The 20,276-nt window shown below is 38.0% G+C and overlaps 1 protein-coding gene across 2 annotated transcripts in view; it reads left to right on the plus strand.

Moving 5' to 3' along the window:
• The first annotated feature begins 4,403 nt into the window (after positions 1-4,403).
• The window catches only part of HAUS6 (HAUS augmin like complex subunit 6), a 47,153-nt gene continuing 31,280 nt past the window's right edge, over positions 4,404-20,276 (plus strand). The window contains exons 1-7 of one of the 2 annotated variants that reach the window (XM_007198565.2): positions 4,404-4,852; positions 9,440-9,535; positions 10,853-10,931; positions 11,444-11,576; positions 14,276-14,423; positions 15,824-15,889; positions 16,193-16,241. In XM_007198565.2, the coding sequence (XP_007198627.2) occupies positions 4,725-4,852; positions 9,440-9,535; positions 10,853-10,931; positions 11,444-11,576; positions 14,276-14,423; positions 15,824-15,889; positions 16,193-16,241 (699 nt within the window). In that variant the 5' untranslated portion in view covers positions 4,404-4,724. The remainder of the gene's footprint in view (positions 4,853-9,439; positions 9,536-10,852; positions 10,932-11,443; positions 11,577-14,275; positions 14,424-15,823; positions 15,890-16,192; positions 16,242-20,276) is intronic. The other variant, XM_057548095.1, reaches the window with a different exon arrangement.

Below are 20,276 nucleotides of genomic sequence, written 5' to 3' on the forward strand. Positions count from 1 at the left end.
CGATGCAGGGGGCCCATGTTTGTTCCTTGGCCCGGGAACTAGATCCCACATGCATGCCGCAACTAAGAATTTGCATGCTGCAACTAAGGGTTCGCATGCCACAACTAAGGAGCCCTTGAGCCACAACTAAGGAGCCCACCTGCCGCAACTAAGACCTGATGCAACCAAATAAATAAATAAATATTAAAAAAAAGAAAAGATTAGGGCTGGAGGTATAGTTTAAAAAAATAAAATGAAAGAATCAAGAATTTATCCTTCTTGGGAATTCCCTGGCAGCCCAGTGGTTAGGACTCTGTACTTCCACTGAAGGGGGTGCAGGTTCCAGGAACTAAGATCCTGCAAGCTGCACATGGTGAGGCAAAAAAAATTAAAAAATAATTTATCCTTCTTTATGTCTTCATCACTAGGTAAACAAATAGTAAATGAGGGAAAACCTCTCTCATAAAAGTATTCCTTCTGACAAATGAAAAAGACATGATATCTCAGTCAGTTAGGACTGCTCTAACCAATTACCTTAGACTGAGTGGTTTAAACAACAAACAGTTATTTCTCACAGTCTGGAGGCTGGAAGTCTGAGATCAGGGTGCCAGTGCCAGCAGAGTCAGGTTTTGGTGAGGGCCCCCTTCTGGGTTGCAGAGAGTTGACTTCTCTTTGTATCATCACATGGAAAAGAGCAGAGAGAGGAAGCAAACCCTCTTGTGACTCTTATGGTTCTATGCGTGAGGGCTTTACTCTTATGACTGCATCTAATCCTAATTACCTCCCAAAGACCCAACCTTCTAATACCATCACATTGAGCAATAGGGTTTCAACATATGAATTTGGCTGGGGGGACACAAACATTCAGCCCATAACAAATGATAAATGAGAATTTCAACATTTTGCAATCACCTGTGAATAATGGATCTAAGCACTTAGCATTTTTGCTTGTCAATGGCATAAACAGAGATATTACATATTTCCTGATGAAAAAGCATGTACCAACCATCATCTAATCTTGCCAAAGTGATCATACATGAGTCCAATCAATCCTCTGGATCCAGGTGCCAATTCGAACAAAGTACAGAGGACAGGGACAGTGGAACATGTTGAACTGTACCATGAGGATGCAATCAGTGAAACCCAGACCAGGAGACATTATTCAGGTCAAATAGCCCTGGTTCTTCAACAGATTAATTGTAAGAAAAAGGGGAGGGGGAATGAGAAAAATGTGTAATTAAAAAAACACAAAAAGATACATGCACCCCAATGTTTATTGCAGCACTATTTACAGTAGCCAGGACATGGAAGCAACCTAAATGTCCATCAACAGAGGAATGGATAAAGAAGATATGGTACATATATACAATGGAATATTACTCAGCCATAAAAAAGAACAAAATAATGCCTTTTGCAGCAACATGGATGGACCTAGAGATTGTCATACTGAGTGAAGTTAAGTCAGACACAGAAAGACAAATATCATGATATCGCTTATACGTGGAATCTAAAAAGAAGGGTACAAATGCACTTATTTACAAAACAGAAGTAGAATCACAGATGTAGAAAACAAACTTATGGTTACCAGGGGTCGTGGGAAGGGATAAATTGGGGGATTGGGATTGACATATAGACACTACTATATATAAAATAGATAATAATAAGAACCTGTTGTACAGCACAGGGAACTCTACTCAATACTCTGTTATGGCCTAAATGAGAAAAGAGTTAAAAAAAAAAAAGTGGCTATATGTATGTGTTTAACTGAATCACTTTGCTGTACACTTGAAACTAACACAACATTGTAAATCAACTATACTCCAATAAAAACTTAAAACAGACAAACAAACCCAGGAAAGACTAAAAAAAAAATAAAAAAAGAGGCAAGACCAAAAAAAAAAAAAAAAAGCAAGACTAAACTATAGTGTCTAGGGAAGCATACTTGGGTGATCAAACTACAAGACAAGGCAAGGAAGTTATTATTATTTTTTCAATATAAATTTATTTATTTATTTATTTTTGGCTGTGTTGGGTCTTTGTTGCTGCGCATGGGCTTTCTCTAGCTGCAGTGAATAGGGGTTACTCTTCATTGCAGTGTGCGGGCTTCTCATTGCGGTGGCTTCATTTGTTGCAGAGCACGAGCTCTAGGTGCACGGGCTTCAGTAGTTGTGACGTGCGGGCTTCAGTAGTTGTGGCACGCGGGCTCAGTAGTTGTGGCTTGTGGGTTCTAGAGCTCAGGCTCAGTAGTTGTGGCGCACGGGCTTAGTTGCTCTGAGGCATGTGCGATCTTCCTGGACCAGGGATCAAACCCATGTCCCCTGCATCGGCAGGCAGATTCTTAACCACTGCGCCACCAGGGAAGTCCCGGAAGTTGTTATTATAAAAGTGAGGATGGTGGTTATTTTTCGGGAAAAGAGAGGTTTCTGGAATGGATGGAGAACTTTTATTTCCTGTTCTGGGTGATAGTTATGATGATGTTCACTTATAATGATACATTACGCTATTTTTAAAAAGTAAATTGGAGTGCCTGGGGTATAAATCTTGAGTGGCGTGGCACATGGGCCTGCTGTTTCCTGAGCTTTATTATCTGGCCTTTCCGTTCTTTATTTATGCTATTCAGGACCATCCGATAAAACTCCTTCAGAGTCAGTTTTGCTGCTTGCAACCAAAGAACCCTAATTGATTCAAGTGGCTTTGGAAAGTTACCACTAGCAGTGAGGTGGATATAGATAACTTTTTTGGAGAAGTTTTGCTATGGAGAGAAATGGACTGATAGCTAGAAAGGCATTGGGGTCAAAGGATTTTTTTTTTTAATGATGGAAGATATTACATCATGTTTATATACATGGGAAGAACTGATGATGCTGCAGGAGAGAGTAGAGGACAAATGCTGGAGCAAACTCCTTGTGTGTGAGAAAGGGAATACAGTCCATCGAATGTGTGAGAGGACTGGTCTTAGGTAGGCACAACCTGATTCACCCGGATTACCAAAAGACAAGGAAGACTATATGGGCAAAGATATAGGCAGGTTGGTAAACTGTTGATGGAGGTTCTTTTTTGGAAGCATCTATCAATTAAGAACAAAGGACATCATTGAGAGTGAGGAGGAAGAAGGGGGTATTGGAAGTTTAAAGGAGGGAAGAATATACATGTAATTGTATGGAGAGTGAGATTTGGGGGAAATAGGGTGGAGAGGGCAGGCCTAAGAGTCTATTTCAGTTGTCATTAATTTTGGGTAATGCTAGGCATCATAATTGCATTTAGCTGCTAAGCTGCAGGTACGGAGTAGGCAGAGAATTGATATAATAGCCATTTGGATTCTGCCAGATAAATCTGGCAAAGACAGAAAGGGGCCAGGATGCTGAGAAGAGTTCGAGGAACTGAGAGGCCAGGGCATTGGAAAGATTACCTACATGGATATTGAAATCATCAAAAATTATTCCAGGAGTGATGTTGGGAGAGACAGAGAATTAAGGGCTAAATCTCAGAATGAGGTCCAGCAACCTGGAGATCTTACACTTGACCTCCACAAGGAAGACTTGTGGGTGACAGCATACTTTTCAAATGAGCTGGTGGTTTTAGTGAGGCAATAATTGCCTAAAGTGTTAATGAGAAATAAGTAGGCTCTCCACCCCATTTCCAGGTTCTGCTGTATATGGCATGCGGAGGAGAAAGCAGTCATCAATTGACAGGGCTGCAAGGGAAAGGTGTATGCGTAGGGGAGAGCCAGATTTCTTTTTTTTTTTTTTAAGCATTTATTTATTTATTTATGGCTGTGTTGGGTCTTCGTTTCTGTGCGAGGGCTTTCTCTAGTTGTGGCAAGCGGGGGCCACTCTTCATCGCGGTGCGCAGGCCTCTCACTATCGCGGCCTCTCTTGCTGCGGAGCACAGGCTCCAGACGCGCAGGCTCAGTAATTGTGGCTCACGGGCCCAGTTGCTCCGCGGCATGTGGGATCTTCCCAGACCAGGGCTCGAACCCGTGTCCCCTGCATTGGCAGGCGGAGTCTCAACCACTGCGCCACCAGGGAAGCCCCAGATTTCTTAAAGCAAGGAGATGAAAGGAACATTCAGCACTTGAGGGCAAACAAGATTTTACTCATAATAGATCCCAGGCTCAGAAGTTACGCGACTTGCTCAGGTTACAACATGTAGTGCGAACAGCTGAGGAAATCCAATGCTTTTTCTACTACAGTGACCAGCTTATGGTTTTTATTTGACGTAATAGGCAAAAGGAACCACAAAGATCAGAAAAAAAGATCAGAAAACGCGAAGCCGCAGGACGCCAGCAAAAGCGTGCAATCACCAGGAAGTTCGCCAGCCCCGCAAAGCCTTGTGGGTCTTGTAGGTTCTCGGCTGGTCTTGACCGGAAAAGACCGAGGCAGGGGTGCATTGCGTGGCGGGAGACAAGGTCCTCTAAAGAAGCCCCTCCTCCCCCGGAAGCCGGGCGGCGCCGGCGCAAACCGCTTTTCCGGAAGCGCGGGACGCTCGTTTTGTGGTGACTGTGCTTTGGCCGCTGTGCCGTACTACTGTTAGAGGCTCTATTTCCCTGAGACTTTAGAGTCTCAGGCCATTTGAGGCATTTGAGGCCATTTGAGGCGAAATGGTTCCGGGCGAGAGAGGATCCGGCGGTGGCAATGGAGGGGCCGCCGCCATCTCAGGCTGCCCGTAGGCAAAAAGCCTGAGGGGCCCTCTCAGTCGTTGGAGCCTGCGCTTTCTTCCTTTGCCGGGCCCTGCCTACCGCGAAGATGAGTTCGGCCTGGGTCCCTTCTTTCGAGAAGGAGCATCTCTGGATGTATCTGCAGGCGCTCGGCTTCGAGCCGGGCTCGGCGACCGTAGCCGGTGGAAAGATCGTGTCGCACACGCACCTCGGAGTGTAAGGAGGCCGGGGCCGGCGGGGCGGGGGAGTCTGAGCCTGGCCATGCTGGCGTGACCCGCCTTGTTGCGGACCTCGTAGGTTGATGAATTAAGTAGTCGGTTACTGTGGCCCGGCACTGGCTGCAAAGTACCTGCTCCCAGTGGCAGCTAGCCGGGTGGCAAGAGACTGTTACGGGACCTTGCCGGGAGCGCTTTGTAGGGGAGTAGAGTCTGCAGTTGGGGCGAAACTGAAGGGGCGGCTTATTCCTGCTTTGGTAGTGAAGCCGGGTGGTCTGTGAAGTCGAGGGAGAGGTGGCGGTTTGGTAATGGAGGGACTCGGGAACGCCTTCCGTTAGGTGCAAACGCCTTTAGGACTCGAGGGAGACTTTCAAGGTAGTTGATCTTTAGTTTATAATTTTCACTAACTGAAATAGCAGGCTGAAAGCCTGCCACAATTAGCCAAAAACTAGTAGAGAGTGGTATTAAGATGAAAAGTAAAAAAAAAGCCTCTTCCTGCTTTGCTACAGATGTTACAGATCTCATCATAGAACTTAATGCTTTGTTTATATTTCTTTGTCTTAACTTATCAACTTTAGACAGCCTCTATTATCTTGCCCACTATAGGCCAAGGAAAATTTGGGATACATAGGCTATCTCCTGTTCTCAATCTTCTTGACTTTTGTAATTACGTTATTTCCGTTTTTCTTGTGGCAGTATTTAAATAATGTGCTTAGACCTGTGTTTCTTGATGTATCAGTCTCAAAAGGATCTCTGGATTCCCCACGATGTAATTTCACAGTGAAGGCCGCTATTCTTTATACGATAATTAGCGCACCTACGCTTACCTACCCTCCTCTGCTTTCTCCCTCTTGACTTTTTTCAGCTGTATTAGCACTGTTTTACTGTCAAGGTTTAGAGCTGTAATTAAGTTTTGTTTGGTAACTATTTGTTTGGAAGTTACTACTATTTACATGTAGAAAGGTTTTGTCTAGAAGTCTAGTCTAAAAATTGACGACCAGTCTGGGCTTCCCTGGTGGCGCAGTGGTTGAGAATCTGCCTGCTAATGCAGGGGACACGGGTTCGAGCCCTGGTCTGGGAAGATGCCACATGCCGCGGAGCAGCTGGGCCCGTGAGCCACGGCTGCTGAGCCTGCGCGTCTGGAGCCTGTGCTCCGCAGCGAGAGAGGCCGCGATGGTGAGAGGCCCGCGCACCGCGATGAAGAGTGGCCCCCGCTCGCCGCAGCTAGAGAAAGCCCTCGCACAGAAACGAAGACCCAACACAGCCATAAATAAATAAATAAATAAAAATTGACAACCAGTGGGTAGCATTTATCAGGTTATGGTTATGTATTAATAAATGCGCCACCTATCTCACATGATTTGATGCCCCCCGTATGGCAGAGAAGCTTAAAGCTTCTCCCAGGCCTCCCCTGAGGATGGTTCCCATTGCCACTGCATCCTCTCTATTGTTTTGGCAATCTTAGTTTTCTCTGCTCTGGCTTATTCAATTGCAGTCTTCTTTCTGCCTTTGAAAATTAAATAAAATCTGTCAAGTTCTGGTTCAGTGATGATATATTTTTTTTAAAACATTTTCATAGATTCCCCCCCCCCGCCCCATGTCTTTAGAGTTGTCTCAGTTCGTTAGTGGGAGGGATATACTAAAACAGATGTCCCCTTTAAAATGCTTTAAGCATGAATGTGGTATCAAATTTACTTCAAAATTAAAAAAAAATTTTGATTCACTTACGTTTACATATGTTAGAATTCATTCTTTTTGGTGTGCAGTTCTATGTGTTTCTAGTTTCTGTGAGCATGTAATTGTGTAGCCACTTTTCTTATAAAGTTAAATGTACATTTAACATATGATCCAGCAATTCCATTCCTAGGCATTTGCCCGAAAGATTTGCATTTTGGAAAAATCATTCTGGTTGTATTACAGAGAATGGATTAGAGGGGGAATCAGGGCTTTGCAGTTAGGTAGACCTAAACTAAGGAGTCAGTGGGAATGGAAAGGAAAGGTCATTCATTCATTTGTGGGTTTTTTTTGTTTTTTCGTTTTTTTGTTTTTTGTTTTTTTTGCTTGGAAGGTGATTCGCTTTTATTTATTTTGCCAGTGAATGTATAAAAGCAACAGTATACATTCTTTTGTCATCTATTTAGGAAAAATTTTAAAAGCTGAAGGATAATGTCGAGCCATATTCATTATGAGATATAAACCTAAACAAAATTTCTATTCCAAGGAAGAAAAAATCCAGTCTTCCCAAAGGAAGACTTTGCCTGCTTTCCTTACATTGAAATGCAAGTATTGCTGAAAACCAGTTTTTAATCCTCCACTTGATACACAGCCTGAAGTGTAATTAGCTAAGTTTGCAAGAGGGGGTTATTTTGTTAGGGTCCAAGATGTGTCTTTATCACACAGCAATGTGTGTGTGTGTGTGTGTGTGTGTGTGTGTGTGTGTGTGTGTGTTTGTTTATTTATTTATTTTTGTCTGCGTTGGGTCTTTGTTGCTGCGAGCAGGCTTTCTCTAGTTGCGGCGAGCGGGGGGCTACTCTTCGTTGCGGTGCGTGGGTGTCTCATTGCAGCGGCCTCTCTTGTTGCAGAGCACAGGCTCTAGGCACGCGGGCTTCAGTAGTTGTGGCTCATGGGCTTAGTTGCTCCGCGGCATGTGGGATCTTCCTGGACCAGGGCTCGAACCCATGTCCCCTGCATTGACAGGCGGATTCTTAACCACCGTGCCACCAGGGAAGTCCCACAATGTGCTTTTTACAAGCAGACTTGTGGACCATGACTAAAGGACATGTACAGATTCCAGTTCAATACATGGCAAGGCATTTAAGGAGCTGCCAATAGAGCTGACTTTTTGATTATTCTAGAAAGTAGAGACTCATCAACGAACACAGTAACCCCATTCTGCAAAGCTGGAGGCTGGCTAAAAGGAGCATTCCCACCAGACTTTCTGTGCCATAGCAAAGGAGATGCACGGTCTGTGGCTGGGTACACTAAGATATTGTTTGACCTACTGTACAACCGTGCACTTTATAACAGGGTAAAATTGCAGTAGTAAATTGTCTAACATTTTTCTGAGGTTATATTCCATAAGCTTAAAATTCAGATGTACTTATTTAAAGCATTCAAAACATTGGGCTCTAAGAATGTTTATGCATAAGGTTAATATCTGCCCTATAGAGATTTATATATTTCTGCACAAATACCTCCAGTTTATCTGAACACATCGGTTTTGGACCAGCAGCTCCTGGCAGTGGGCGAGGTGGGTTTCCAGAAATCAGCACAGGTGCATTTGGTAAAAGTTCGGCAGGGACCAGGCCCATCCCAGGATGTGGTAAGTAGGGATTGAAAGCCATGGCAGGATTAGCTGCCAGGGGTGGAGTCACAGGAAAAGAAGTAAGTGATGACATTTGAGCATTTTGGAGCGTAAACTGCATCTGCTGGGCGAACATGGCTGCAGCAGTCTTTTGTTGAATCAGATTGTTCCGTCCATTAATTTCCAGCTGCATTTTTAAATGTGGAGGAGGGTGGAGGTGCCTGCAGTTCTCTCTAGCACACCGACCCTTAAGGTCATAAGCAGCCCCCTCCATGGAATCAGCCCAGGCTCTACTAGGCCTTCAGTTGCCCGGAGCAAACCAGAAGGCACCTCAGCCCCCCATTCATTTGTTTATTCAACAGATATTAATTGAGCACAGTATTGGACCTGGGTATACAGTGGTGAACAGAGCAAACGTAAACTTTTCCCGTATAAAATTTCAGTCCAGTGGGTGAGCAAACCTTTAACAAATATCTTTTTAAAAATTAGAAGTGTTGAAGAGAACAGTATACTATATGAAAAAAATAACAGGTTTGAGAGATGATAAGGAGGTAGGAACTTCATTTGTATTTGTTGAGGAATAGAAACATTCCAAGGATAAAAGAGTTGTTTGACAAAAGTATAAGCATGGGAATTTTAATGTTAACTCTTTTTTTCCAACTCAAAAAAGCTTATTTCAGGAAAATAGCTTTATGTGTTCACGGGACTACTCAGATCTATTTGTCATGTCATCTGTATTATGAGGATAATCAAACTGCTTTCTAATGTTGGGATTAGATAAAATACTTCATGTTAAAGCTGCAAGCACAGGTATTAACTTCATATGATTGCAATGAAGATTAGATGAGTTGCTGCTTGTAAAAGGCTTAATTAAAATAATATCTGATAAATAATAAACTCAATAAATATTTAGCTGTTTTTATTGTCAGAACATGTTGGTGTGTATCATCATTTTCACCATATCTTAGGCCATGGTTTTCTCTCTACCTGAGTAGGCTTTCCTTTTCTTTTTGTAGAATGTTTTCATTGCGGTAAAGCCAAGTTCTACTAGTTTTCTTCTATTCGATCTACATTTTCAGAATGAAAACAAAAACTTGTATGTGTTTAATTGTTTATAAATATATACATGAATTAGAAAAATTAATTTGCCTTGACCTCTTGAACAGAATGAAAAATATTAATGGGTCAGACTCTTACACAGCTTTTGATGATGCTTAGTTTTATTAACCTTTTTCTTTTCTTCTTTTTTTTTTTTCCTGCTTCTATTTCTTTTTAAACCATTAGGAACATGTTTGACAAGTTGAACCGTGATGCCTTTCAGATAGTTTCTTATTTTTTGTTTCAAACACTTGACCAGTCTCTCACTAAAGAAGTTTTCAAGTGAGTAAAAGTTATTTCATTTTCTTTTTGTAAGGGATTTAAAAAGGGATTATGACTTTATATAAGCCAGAATTTCAACTTTGGACTTCAACTATTATTTTGAATGGATGTTATAAAAATTAGGCTTGAGTCTTACAAATTTAGTACTTACCCTTTATAAATCTGAGTGATTTTTTTTTGTAAAATTATTGTAAATTAAAATAAAAATATAAAAATGTGAATATTCACTAGCCTTGGTTCTGAGTTATTTTGCATGTGATTTGGGTTTCGTCTATAAGAAAAAGTGTTCAAATTTGTTGTAATATTTATATTGTGCCCTCATCCTCTTATATAGTAAGTCCATTGTTTAGGGCATTGTTTTTATTTGTGATAATTTATTTTTAATATTTTGCCTGTAGGTAAAGTTATGAGTGACCAGGAGAACAAGTGTATTTGAAACGTATTTTCGAAATCCCTATCATTAAGGTATAGGGCTTCCTCTGCTCAAATAAAAATAGATTTTTTGATTTTTTTTCTAGATTATAAACAAAATACAGCTTACTTTAACCAGTTCGGCAAATACAGAAAAAGTTAAAGAAGGAAGTAAAAATTATTGCTAAACCCAACTAGAGAATATCACTGTTGACATTCCAGCTTTTTAGTCTTTTTTTCTTTGCATACTTAATATTTTTCTATGAATATAGCATGTATGTTATGCTATAGAAATACAAAAAAAAATGGGACCCTAATCAAATAATTGCCTCAGAATAAAAATTTAGACAAAACATTATAAGGTGAAAGCAATAGGCAAATTTTAGAGTTCATTATTTTTGACTAAAACTGAATTTTTAATAATTTCATATCTTGTTTGTCCACAAAACAGTAGCACCCCTGACTGTAATATAGGTTATCTCTAGGTGTCATGATCTCTTATGCCATTCTTTCTGTGCTTTTCATGTGTAACCATGTGTTTTTCTCTCTTTTTCCCCAGGCATTATTATCCTAATTTATTTTTACCATCTTTATGCATTAGTCCAGTGAATTCATTGAGTGTTGTCTTCTTTAGCTGATTTTCAGTAATTTTAATAGTGATTCATCCCTATATTTAACTTATATATTCATTGATTATTTGCACTAAACTGAATTCAACCCTATAGATATTCATAAAGAAAAAGACCTAATTTCTTACAGGTTGGTGTTTCTCTTTAGTTGAAATTTATGAATGTTAGCCTTGATTTAGCATTAATATTTCTAGTATAGGAGATAAATTTGATGTTTTAAAATTTTGCTGAGTTTGGTTTTTTATTCATAATTCTAATTTTTATTTTTGTTTTAAAGACTTTGTTGGCCTCCATTTGACCAAAAAAGTGATACTGAATTCCGAAAACATTGCTGTGAATGGTTAAAAAAGATTTCTGTAAGTATTTTCTTTCTGAAAGATGCAAACATTTAAGAGGTAATTTTTTTTCTGGCTTTATTGAGGTACATTAATTTTTTTAGAGGTGAAATCTTTTTAATGCTTTTATGCTAACAGTATAAGTAAGAAATACTAATCAGGATAATACTTTCTGGTGGTTTTTGGTTGGGATTCTGTATATTTCTGGGAAGCCAGCTTTGTTGGCTAAATGCATTAGAAATAGATTTTTGAATTCCTGGGAATCTATATCACAGTTTTTGTTTAAAGAAAAATTTTTTTTACCATAGATTATTTTAGCTTATATCCCCAAATAGTATCAATAATTGTGGCTTTAAATTTTAATTGCTTTTTGTGACTGAGTCCACCAAGAGTTTAGCAGGATTCAAAAATTCAACTTGTGGTTCAAATGGAATAATTCTGGTAAACCCTGTTATGCTTCAAAACAGTATGATGTAAATATAAAGGTTGTTGTTGTTAAGATCTTCAAATCATCTTGTTTCTTTTTTCCATAGGCTGAATGTGGAAGTAACTTCCCTCAAGTTGTTGGTTCACTATTTCTTTCTCCTGGTGGTCCTAAGTTTATTCATCTGATGTATCACTTTGCAAGATTTGTTGCAATAAATTATATAAAAACCCATTCTAAAAGTAAGTTAAACTTACAGTAGGAGTTTTTTCTGTTTTGATTCTTAAGTTTTTATTATTTTTTTACAATTTGTGAATCATTAAGAGATTTTAATAAAATAAAATAAGATAAAAATATTACTTTACCTCCAAAGGCAAATGGTTAATATTTTATTGGAACTGTAGTTTGAAATCCTCTTGTAATGAACATAGGTAGCAATACAGATTATTTTCTTATGTTCTAATACAGGGGTTGGGAAACATTTTCTGTGTGAGGCCTGACAGTAAATATTTTATACTTTGTGGACCACATAAGAGTGTCTGTCACATATACCTGTTTGTGAGGTTTTTTTTATTTTTATTTTTTGTAATATAACCCCTTAAAAATGTAGAAAGCAGTCCTAGCTTTCTGACCTCAGAAAAACAGCCAGTGGGCCAGGTTAGACCTGCAGGTTATAGTTTACCTATAATTCATTGTATTAAATGTTGTATTGAATTTGTGAGAGATTTATTTTGGCTACTGGCAATGTGTTGGAATATTTTGGTTCACAATTGCTGTTTTAAAGGGATTTGATCTATTTGCTAAATTACAGAAACAAAATATTGGGTTTTTCAGCTAAGACTTAAAAGAATGCTATTTGTAGCTTACTAAGTATGCTGCTCAGTTTAATTGAGTTATGCTCATAAAACATGGGAGGTAAAAACTGGAAAAGTTGATGCAATAATATCCCATCTTCCAATTTCTAGAGGCAACCATTGCTGACATTTTGGTTTGTTTTCTTTTAGGTGTTTTTGTTGTTGTTTGTTTGTTTTTTTAATGCACATATTATATGTTTTAATTATTTTGAATAAATGATAGATTCTCATGATTCAAAAATCAGAAAGTGAAAAGTCTGTCTTCCATCTCTAACTACCTAGTTTCCCTTCCCAGAAGCAACCATTGTAATGAATAATACTAGCAAATGTGTATATATTCTTTTTTTTTAAACCCTAAATGGTGACATACATCTGGTTTTGAATCTTGTGTTTTTTATGGAACAGTGTACATTGGAGATCATCCCATGTCAGTTCATAGATCTTCCTTACTCTGTCTCTCTCTTAAGAACTGCATATTTGAATGGATGTGTCAGTGTATTTAATCACACATTTGTTCTGAAATCAGTTCTGCTGACAGTTGGCATTTTTCCTAATCTTTTGCTATAAAAACAATGCTACAGTGACAAACTTTATACATATATCATTTTGTGTATGTTCAAGTATATATTGTGTGTGTGTGCATATATATATATGTATATATGCACCCAAACACATACCTTTTTTCCAGTTTATCTTTTGTGTGTGATTTTTTAAAACATGTACATGTGATCTTGCTTTATAAGCATTTACATATTTTAAATTTAATGTAATGTAAGCATTTTACCAGCTTTTCTATTAGATGATTTATTCCAGTTACATGTAACCCAAACTATTTTATATGAATTATGTGTATTTGGATTTAGCAAGAGTTTATTGTACATAAGGCTTTTAAGCATGGGTTGTCATATTTCTCATTTAAAGCAGTTTCATTCAACATATTCAGTCTCTAGGTGACTTCTACATCCAGCGAACTCATCCCCTGTTAAATATTTAGGAGTTTTGGTTATTTCTTTGCGGGTAATCTAGGACCTGGATTTACAATGTTAAGTGTGGTGTGGGGGTCACTATTTTCCAGAATATCCATCTTTATTGTATTGCAATCTTAAAGTAGGATTTATTACATTTTATTACAGTGAAAACCTGGCCTGTCAAATGTTTAGATGGATTGTTCTCAGGGTCTGCTTTGATCATTAGTAACATAGCCAAGAATTACTTGAGAAATGGAGATTGGTTTTATTTGGTTGTCTTGTCCTGTTGGTCTTACTAGGAAGAAAGGTACGCTGATGGCAGCAGTGAAGGTGATGTGATCTCACCTCATCTCTTTTAATTGATTTTCTTCCTTTGTTGTTAAAAGATCAGTTAAGAAGTTGCTTATGTGTAATGATGTATTTGTTCATGGATGTATCACGCTGTGATATTAAGAATTACTTTGGGCACATGGACTCTGAGAATTTTTAATTATGTAAAATACCTCAACTTCAGATATCCTTTTTTATTGCCTCCTTTAAAAATAGGTCATCCTTGCTTTTGCTGAAATTAGTTGTATCTTTTTGTGTATGTGGCATACCAGCTTTTTTTTTTTTTTTTAAATGGAGAGAACCATATATTTTTTTTTTGTTTTGTTTTGGTTTTTTTTTTTCCCGCCGGCCCAGGCCCTGCAAGGCAGGCGGGTTTTTTTTTTTTAAATTTATTTATTTATTATTTATGGCTGGGTTGGGTCTTCATTTCTGTGCGAGGGCTTTCTCTAGTTGCGGCAAATGGGGACCACTCTTCATCGCGGTGCGCGGGCCTCTCATTATCGCGGCCTCTCTTGTTGCAGAGCACAGGCTCCGGACGCGCAGGCTCAGTAATTGTGGCTCACGGGCTTAGTTGCTCCGCGGCATGTGGGATCTTCCCAGACCAGGGCGCGAACCCGTGTCCCCTGCATTGGCAGGCAGATTCTCAACCACTGCGCCACCAGGGAAGCCCGGCATACCAGCTTTTAAGGAGTTGTTAGTTAAATGAGGTTGTTAATCTCTCAATAATCTCACATTTTTATATTTATTAGCTTGTAAGTCTAAGTTTTGTATATTTTGTGTTCTGTGTAGATTCTTCTGTACATTTTACAGAGACATTTAACTTAAAGCCACAAGATTTGCACAAGTGCATTGCCAGATGCCATGTAGCACGTAACAGATTTTTACAAATTTTGCAAAGAGAAGATTGTGTTACCCGAAAATACCAGGAAAATGCACAGTAAGTAATACTTTGAAAGTTAGAAAATGTAAATTCCTTTCTTTTTGAACAAATGTCATCAATATCCTTTCTTTTTTTTTTTAACCCATTGATGTATGCACTTTATTTTTTTAGTTTTTAATTCCATCAGTATTTATTTATTTATTTAATTAATTAATTTATTTTTGACTGTTGGGTCTTTGTTGCTGTGCGCAGGCTTTCTCTAGTTGCGGTGAGTGGGGGCTACTCTTCGTTGCGGTGCACGGGCTTCTCATTGGGGTGGCTTCTCTTGTTGCGGAGCACGGGTTCTAGGCGCGCGGGCTTCAGTAGTTGTGGCACGTGGGCTCAGTAGTTTTGGCGCACGGGCTTAGTTGCTCCGCGGCATGTGGGATCTTCCCGGACCAGGGCTCGAACCTGTGTCCCCTCCACTGGCAGGCAGATTCTTAACCACTGCGCCACCAGGGAAGTCCCTCATCAATATCCTTTCAATGGCAATAATTCATGTCTACCTCAAACCCCCTGGCTGTTATCTTTCCATTTTAAAACCTGATAACTTCTGAATAAAATGTTTTAAAACTTTAGGCATACTGTAAATGAAAGTTTAGAGAAAAGGAAGATATCATTTTAGTTCAAAAACTCAATTTCTTTAGGTGCTTTTTCTTTTAAACATGGAAATAAATTTTTAAGCTGTAATTATAGTGCTTATTCTATTTTGTATCCTTTTTTCTCTTAATATTTCATTCTATAAATTTTTCCATATTGCCATAATGTATTACTTTTAATTTCTACTTAGTGTCTTAGTTGAAGAGGTATTCCATAGTTTCTTTAGCCATTTTATACTGTCTTATATTTACGTTCATCTATTCAGCACTTTTTTTTCTTGAGTTACTTCTATGTGCTGGATATTGGTTATACACTAGTCCTACAACATTAAACAAGACAAGCAAGGTTCTTACTCTCAAGACATAAATTGTGTCCAATTTTTTACAATTATAAACAACTATAGTAAGATAACTTTTTAAATGCTGTTATCTATTCCAAAAGCTACAAAATCCTTTGAAATCTCCTTAAAACTACAATGTTGCCTGTTTTAGGTAACATTTAAAATTATCCCCTAGGTATGTGAGATAAGGATAAGAGAGCGGAGTAGTCTTAACTGACCTCCAACAGTTTTACTTGAAGTCAGAGAGTATATGAGCCAAGAAGTCCTGGTCCATTTCAATAGCTGCCTATATGTTAGACCACTCCTGTAACTCTTAAAGGGAGTCTAGAGTCCCTTTATGACTGGCTGTTGGGTATATTTGGAAGAGTAGTCCTCAGAGGCCTTGAGCAAAGATATGAAATGAGGGAAAATATCAAAGCAGGCTATACTAGTTAGTTGTAATAGATTTACAGTTGTCATTTTTTATGTTTTCTTGCAGATTATCAGTTAAACAAATACAAAATTTGAGATCAGAATGTATAGGACAGCAAAACCAGATAAAAAAGTAAGTGACTTTTAGAGTTGAAAGTTCCTTGAGATACTAGTTTAGCCTCCTGCATGTTACCGGTAAGGAAACTGAGATTAGTTAAAATAACATATCAATAGCTAGTTGATAATAGGACAAGAACATAATTCTGATTCCTAGTCCAGTTCTAATAAATTATGATAGCTTTGAGCTTGAATTTTATTTTGGCTTTTAATAGGAATGGTTGTTAGCGGGTGGATTTGCAGATTAATTAGCTTTTTGGATGGTAAATTACCATATGGTTTTTTTATTGACTAATGAGATTATTTAATTTTTAACTAGAATGGAACCCTATGATGACCAAAGTAATATACAAGAGAAAATTCAAAAGGTGAGACTTTTTTTTGAATTTTATTTTATTTTTTATACAGCAGGTTCTTATTAGTTATGTATTTTATACATATAGTGTATATATGTCAATCCCAATCTCCCAATGCATCGCCCCCCCCCCACCCCATTCCCCCCTTGGTGTCCATATGTTTGTTCTCTACATCTGTGTCTCTATTTCTGCCTTGCATACTGGTTCATCTGTACCATTTTTCTAGATTCCACATACATGCGTTAATACATGATATTTGTTTTTCTCTTTCTGGCTTACTTCACTCTGTATAAGAAAGTCTCTAGGTCCTTCCACGTCTCTACAAATGACCCAATTTCGTTCCTTTTTATGGCTGAGTAATACTCCATTGTATATATGTACCACATCTTCTTTATCCATTCGTCTGTCGATGGGCATTTAGGTTGCTTCCATGACCTGGCTATTGTAAATAGTGCTGCAGTGAACATTGGGGTGCATGTGTCTTTTTGAATTATGGTTTTCTCTGAGTATATGCCCAGTAGTGGGATTGCTGGGTCATATGGTAATTCTGGTTTTAGTTTTTTAAGGAACCTCCATACTGTTCTCCATAGTGGCTGTATCAATTTACATTCCCACCAACGGTGCAAGAGGGTTCCCTTTTCTCTACACCCTCTCCAGCACTTATTGTTTATAGATTTTCTGATGATGCCCATTCTGACCGGTGTGAGGTGATACTTCATTGTAGTTTTGATTTGCATTTCTCTAATAATTAGTGATGTTGAGCAGCTTTTCATGTGCCTCTTGGCCATCTGTATGTCTTCTATGGAGAGATGTCTATTTAGGTCTTCTGCACATTTTTTGATTGGGTTGTTTGTTTTTTTAATATTGAGCTGCATTTTTTAATATTGAGTTGTATATATATTTTGGAGATTAATCCTTTGTCCGTTAATTCGTTTGCAAATATTTTCTCCCATTCTGAGGGTTGTCTTTTCGTCTTGTTTATAGTTTCCTTTGCTATGCAAAAGCTTTCACGTTTCATTAGGTCCCATTTGTTTATTTTTGTTTTTATTTCCATTACTCTAGGAGGTGGGTCAAAAAAGATCTTGCTGTGATATATGTCAAAGAGTGTTCTTCCTCTGTTTTCCTCTAAGAGTTTTATAGTGTCCGGTCTTACGTTTAGGTCTCTAATCCATTTTGAGTTTATTTTTGTGTTTGGTGTTAAGGAGTGTTCTAATTTCATTCTTTTACATGTAGCTGTCCAGTTTTCCCAGCACCGTTTATTGAAGAGACTGTCTTTTCTCCATTGTATATCCTTGCTTCATTTGTTATAGATTAGTTGACTGTAGGTGAGTGGGTTTATCTATGGGCTTTCTATCCTGTTCCATTGATCGATATTTCTATTTTTGTGCCAGTACCATATTGTCTTGATTACTGTAGCTTTGTAGTATAGTCTGAAGTCAGGGAGCCTGATCCTTCCAGCTCCATTTTTCTTTCTCAAGTTTGCTTTGGCTATTCGGAGTCTTGTGTTTCCATACAAATTGTAAACTTTTGTTCTAATTCTGTGAAAAATGCTATTGGTAATTTGATAGGGATTGCATTGAATCTGTCAATTACTTTGGGTAGTATAGTCATTTTTCACAATGTTGATTCTTCCAATCCAAGAACATGGTATATCTCTCCATCTGTTTGTGTCATCTTTGATTTCTTTCATCAGTGTCTTATAGTTCTCTGAGTACAGGTCTTTTACCTTCTAAAGTAGATTTATTCCTAGGTATTTTATTCTTTTTGTTGCAGTGGTGAATGGGATTGTTTCCTTAATTTCTCTTTCTGATCTTTTGTTGTTAGTGTGTAGGAATGCAAGAGATTTCTGTGCATTAATTTTGTATCCTGCAACTTTACCAAGTTCATTGATTAGCTCTAGTAGTTTTCTGGTAGCATCTTTAGGATTTTCTGTGTGCAGTATCATGTCATCTGCAAACAGTGACAGTTTTACTTCTTCTTTTCCAATTTGTATTCCTTTTATTTCTTTTTCTTTTCTGATTGCCGTGGCTAGGACTTACAAAACTATGTTGAATAATAGTGGCGAGTGTGGACCTCCTTGTCTTGTTCCTGATCTTAGAGGAAGTGCTTTCAGTTTTTCACCATTGAGAATGATGTTTGCTGTGGGTTTGTCGTGTATGGCCTTTATTATGTTGAGGTAGGTTTCCTCTATGCCCACTTTCTGGAGAGTTTTTATTATAAATGGGTGTTGAATTTTGTCAAAAGCTTTTTTGCATCTATTGAGATGATCGTATGGTTTTTATTCTTCAATTTGTTGATATGGTGTATCACATTGATTTGTGTATATTGAAGAATCCTTGCATCACTGGGATAAATCCCACTTGATCATGGTGTATATGATCTTTTTAATGTGTTGTTGGATTCTGTTTGCTAGTATTTTGTTGAGGATTTTTACATCTGTGTTCATCAGTGATATTGGTTGGTAATTTTCTTTTTTAGTAGTATCTCTGTCTGGTTTTGGTATCAGGGTAATGGTGCCTTCGTAGAATGAGTTTGGGAGTGTTCCTTCCTTTGCAATTTTTTGGAAGAGTTTGAGAAGGATGGGTGTTAGCTCTTCTCTAAATGTTTGGTAGAATTCACCTGTGAAGCCATCTGGTCCTGGACTTTTGTTTGTTGGAAGATTTTTAATCACAGTTTCAATTTCATTACCTGTGATTGGTCTGTTCATATTTTCTGTTTCTTCCTGGTTCATTCTTGGAAGGTTGTACCTTTCTAAAAATTTGTCCATTTCTTCCAGGTTGTCCATTTTATTGGCATGGAGTTGGCTTGTAGTAGTCTCTTATGATGCTTTTTATTTCTGCATTGTCCGTTGTAACTTCTCTTTTTTCATTTCTAATTTTATTGATTTGAGTCCTCTCCCTCTCTTTCTTAATGAGTCTGGCTAAAGGTTTATCAATTTTGTTTATCTTCTCAAAGAACCAGCTTTTAGTTTTATTGATCTTTGCTATTGTTTTCTTTGTTTCTATTTCATTTATTTCTGCTCTGATCTTTATGATTTCTTTCCTTCTATTAACTTTTGGTTTTGTTTGTTCTTGTTTCTCTGGTTCCTTTAGGTGTAACGTTAGATTGTTCTTTTGAGATTTTTCTTGTTTCTTGAGGTAGCATTGTATTGCTATAAACTTCCCTCTTAGAACTGCTTTTGCTGCATCCCATAGGTTTTTTTTTTTCTCTCAACATCTTTATTGGAGAATAGTTGCTTTACAATGGTGTGTTAGATTCTGCTTTATAACAGAGTCAGCTATACATATACCTATATCCCCATATCTCCTCCCTCTTGCGTCTCCCTCCCATTCTCCCTATCCCACCCAATCCCATAGGTTTTGGATTGTCGTATTTTTCTTGTCATTTGCCTTTAGGTATTTTTTGATAATCATCTTTGACTTCAGTGATCTCTTGGTTATTTAGTAAGGTATTGTTTAACATCCATATGTTTATGTTTTTTACGTTTTTTTCTCTGTAATTTATTTCTAATCTCAGAGTTGTGGTCGGAAAAGATGCTTGATGTGATTTCAGTTTTCTTAAATTTACTGAGACTGGATTTGTGACCCAAGATATGATCTATCCTGGAGAATGTTCCGTGTGCACTTGGGAAGAAAATGTAATCTTTTGTTTTCAGATAGAATGTCCTGTAAATGTCAGTTAAATCTGTCTGGTCTGTTGTGTCATTTAAAGCTTGTGTTTCCTTATCAATTTTCTGTCTGGATGATCTGTCCGTTGGTATAAGTGAGGTGTTAAAGTCCCCCAGTAGTATTGTGTTACTGTCGATTTCCTCTTTTATAGCTGTTAGCAGTTGCCTTAATGTATTGAGGTGCTTCTTTGTTGGGTGTATATGTATTTATAATTGTTATATCTTCTTCTTGGTTTATCTCTTGATCATTATGTGGTGTCTTTACTTGTCTCTTGTAACATTCTTTATTTTAAAGTCTATTTTATCTGATATGAGTATTGCTACTCCAGCTTTGTTTTGATTTCCATTTGCATGGAATATCTTTTTCCATCCCCTCACTT

This window comes from Balaenoptera acutorostrata, chromosome 6 (assembly GCF_949987535.1).
Source record: "Balaenoptera acutorostrata chromosome 6, mBalAcu1.1, whole genome shotgun sequence".
NCBI classification, from domain to species: domain Eukaryota; kingdom Metazoa; phylum Chordata; class Mammalia; order Artiodactyla; family Balaenopteridae; genus Balaenoptera; species Balaenoptera acutorostrata.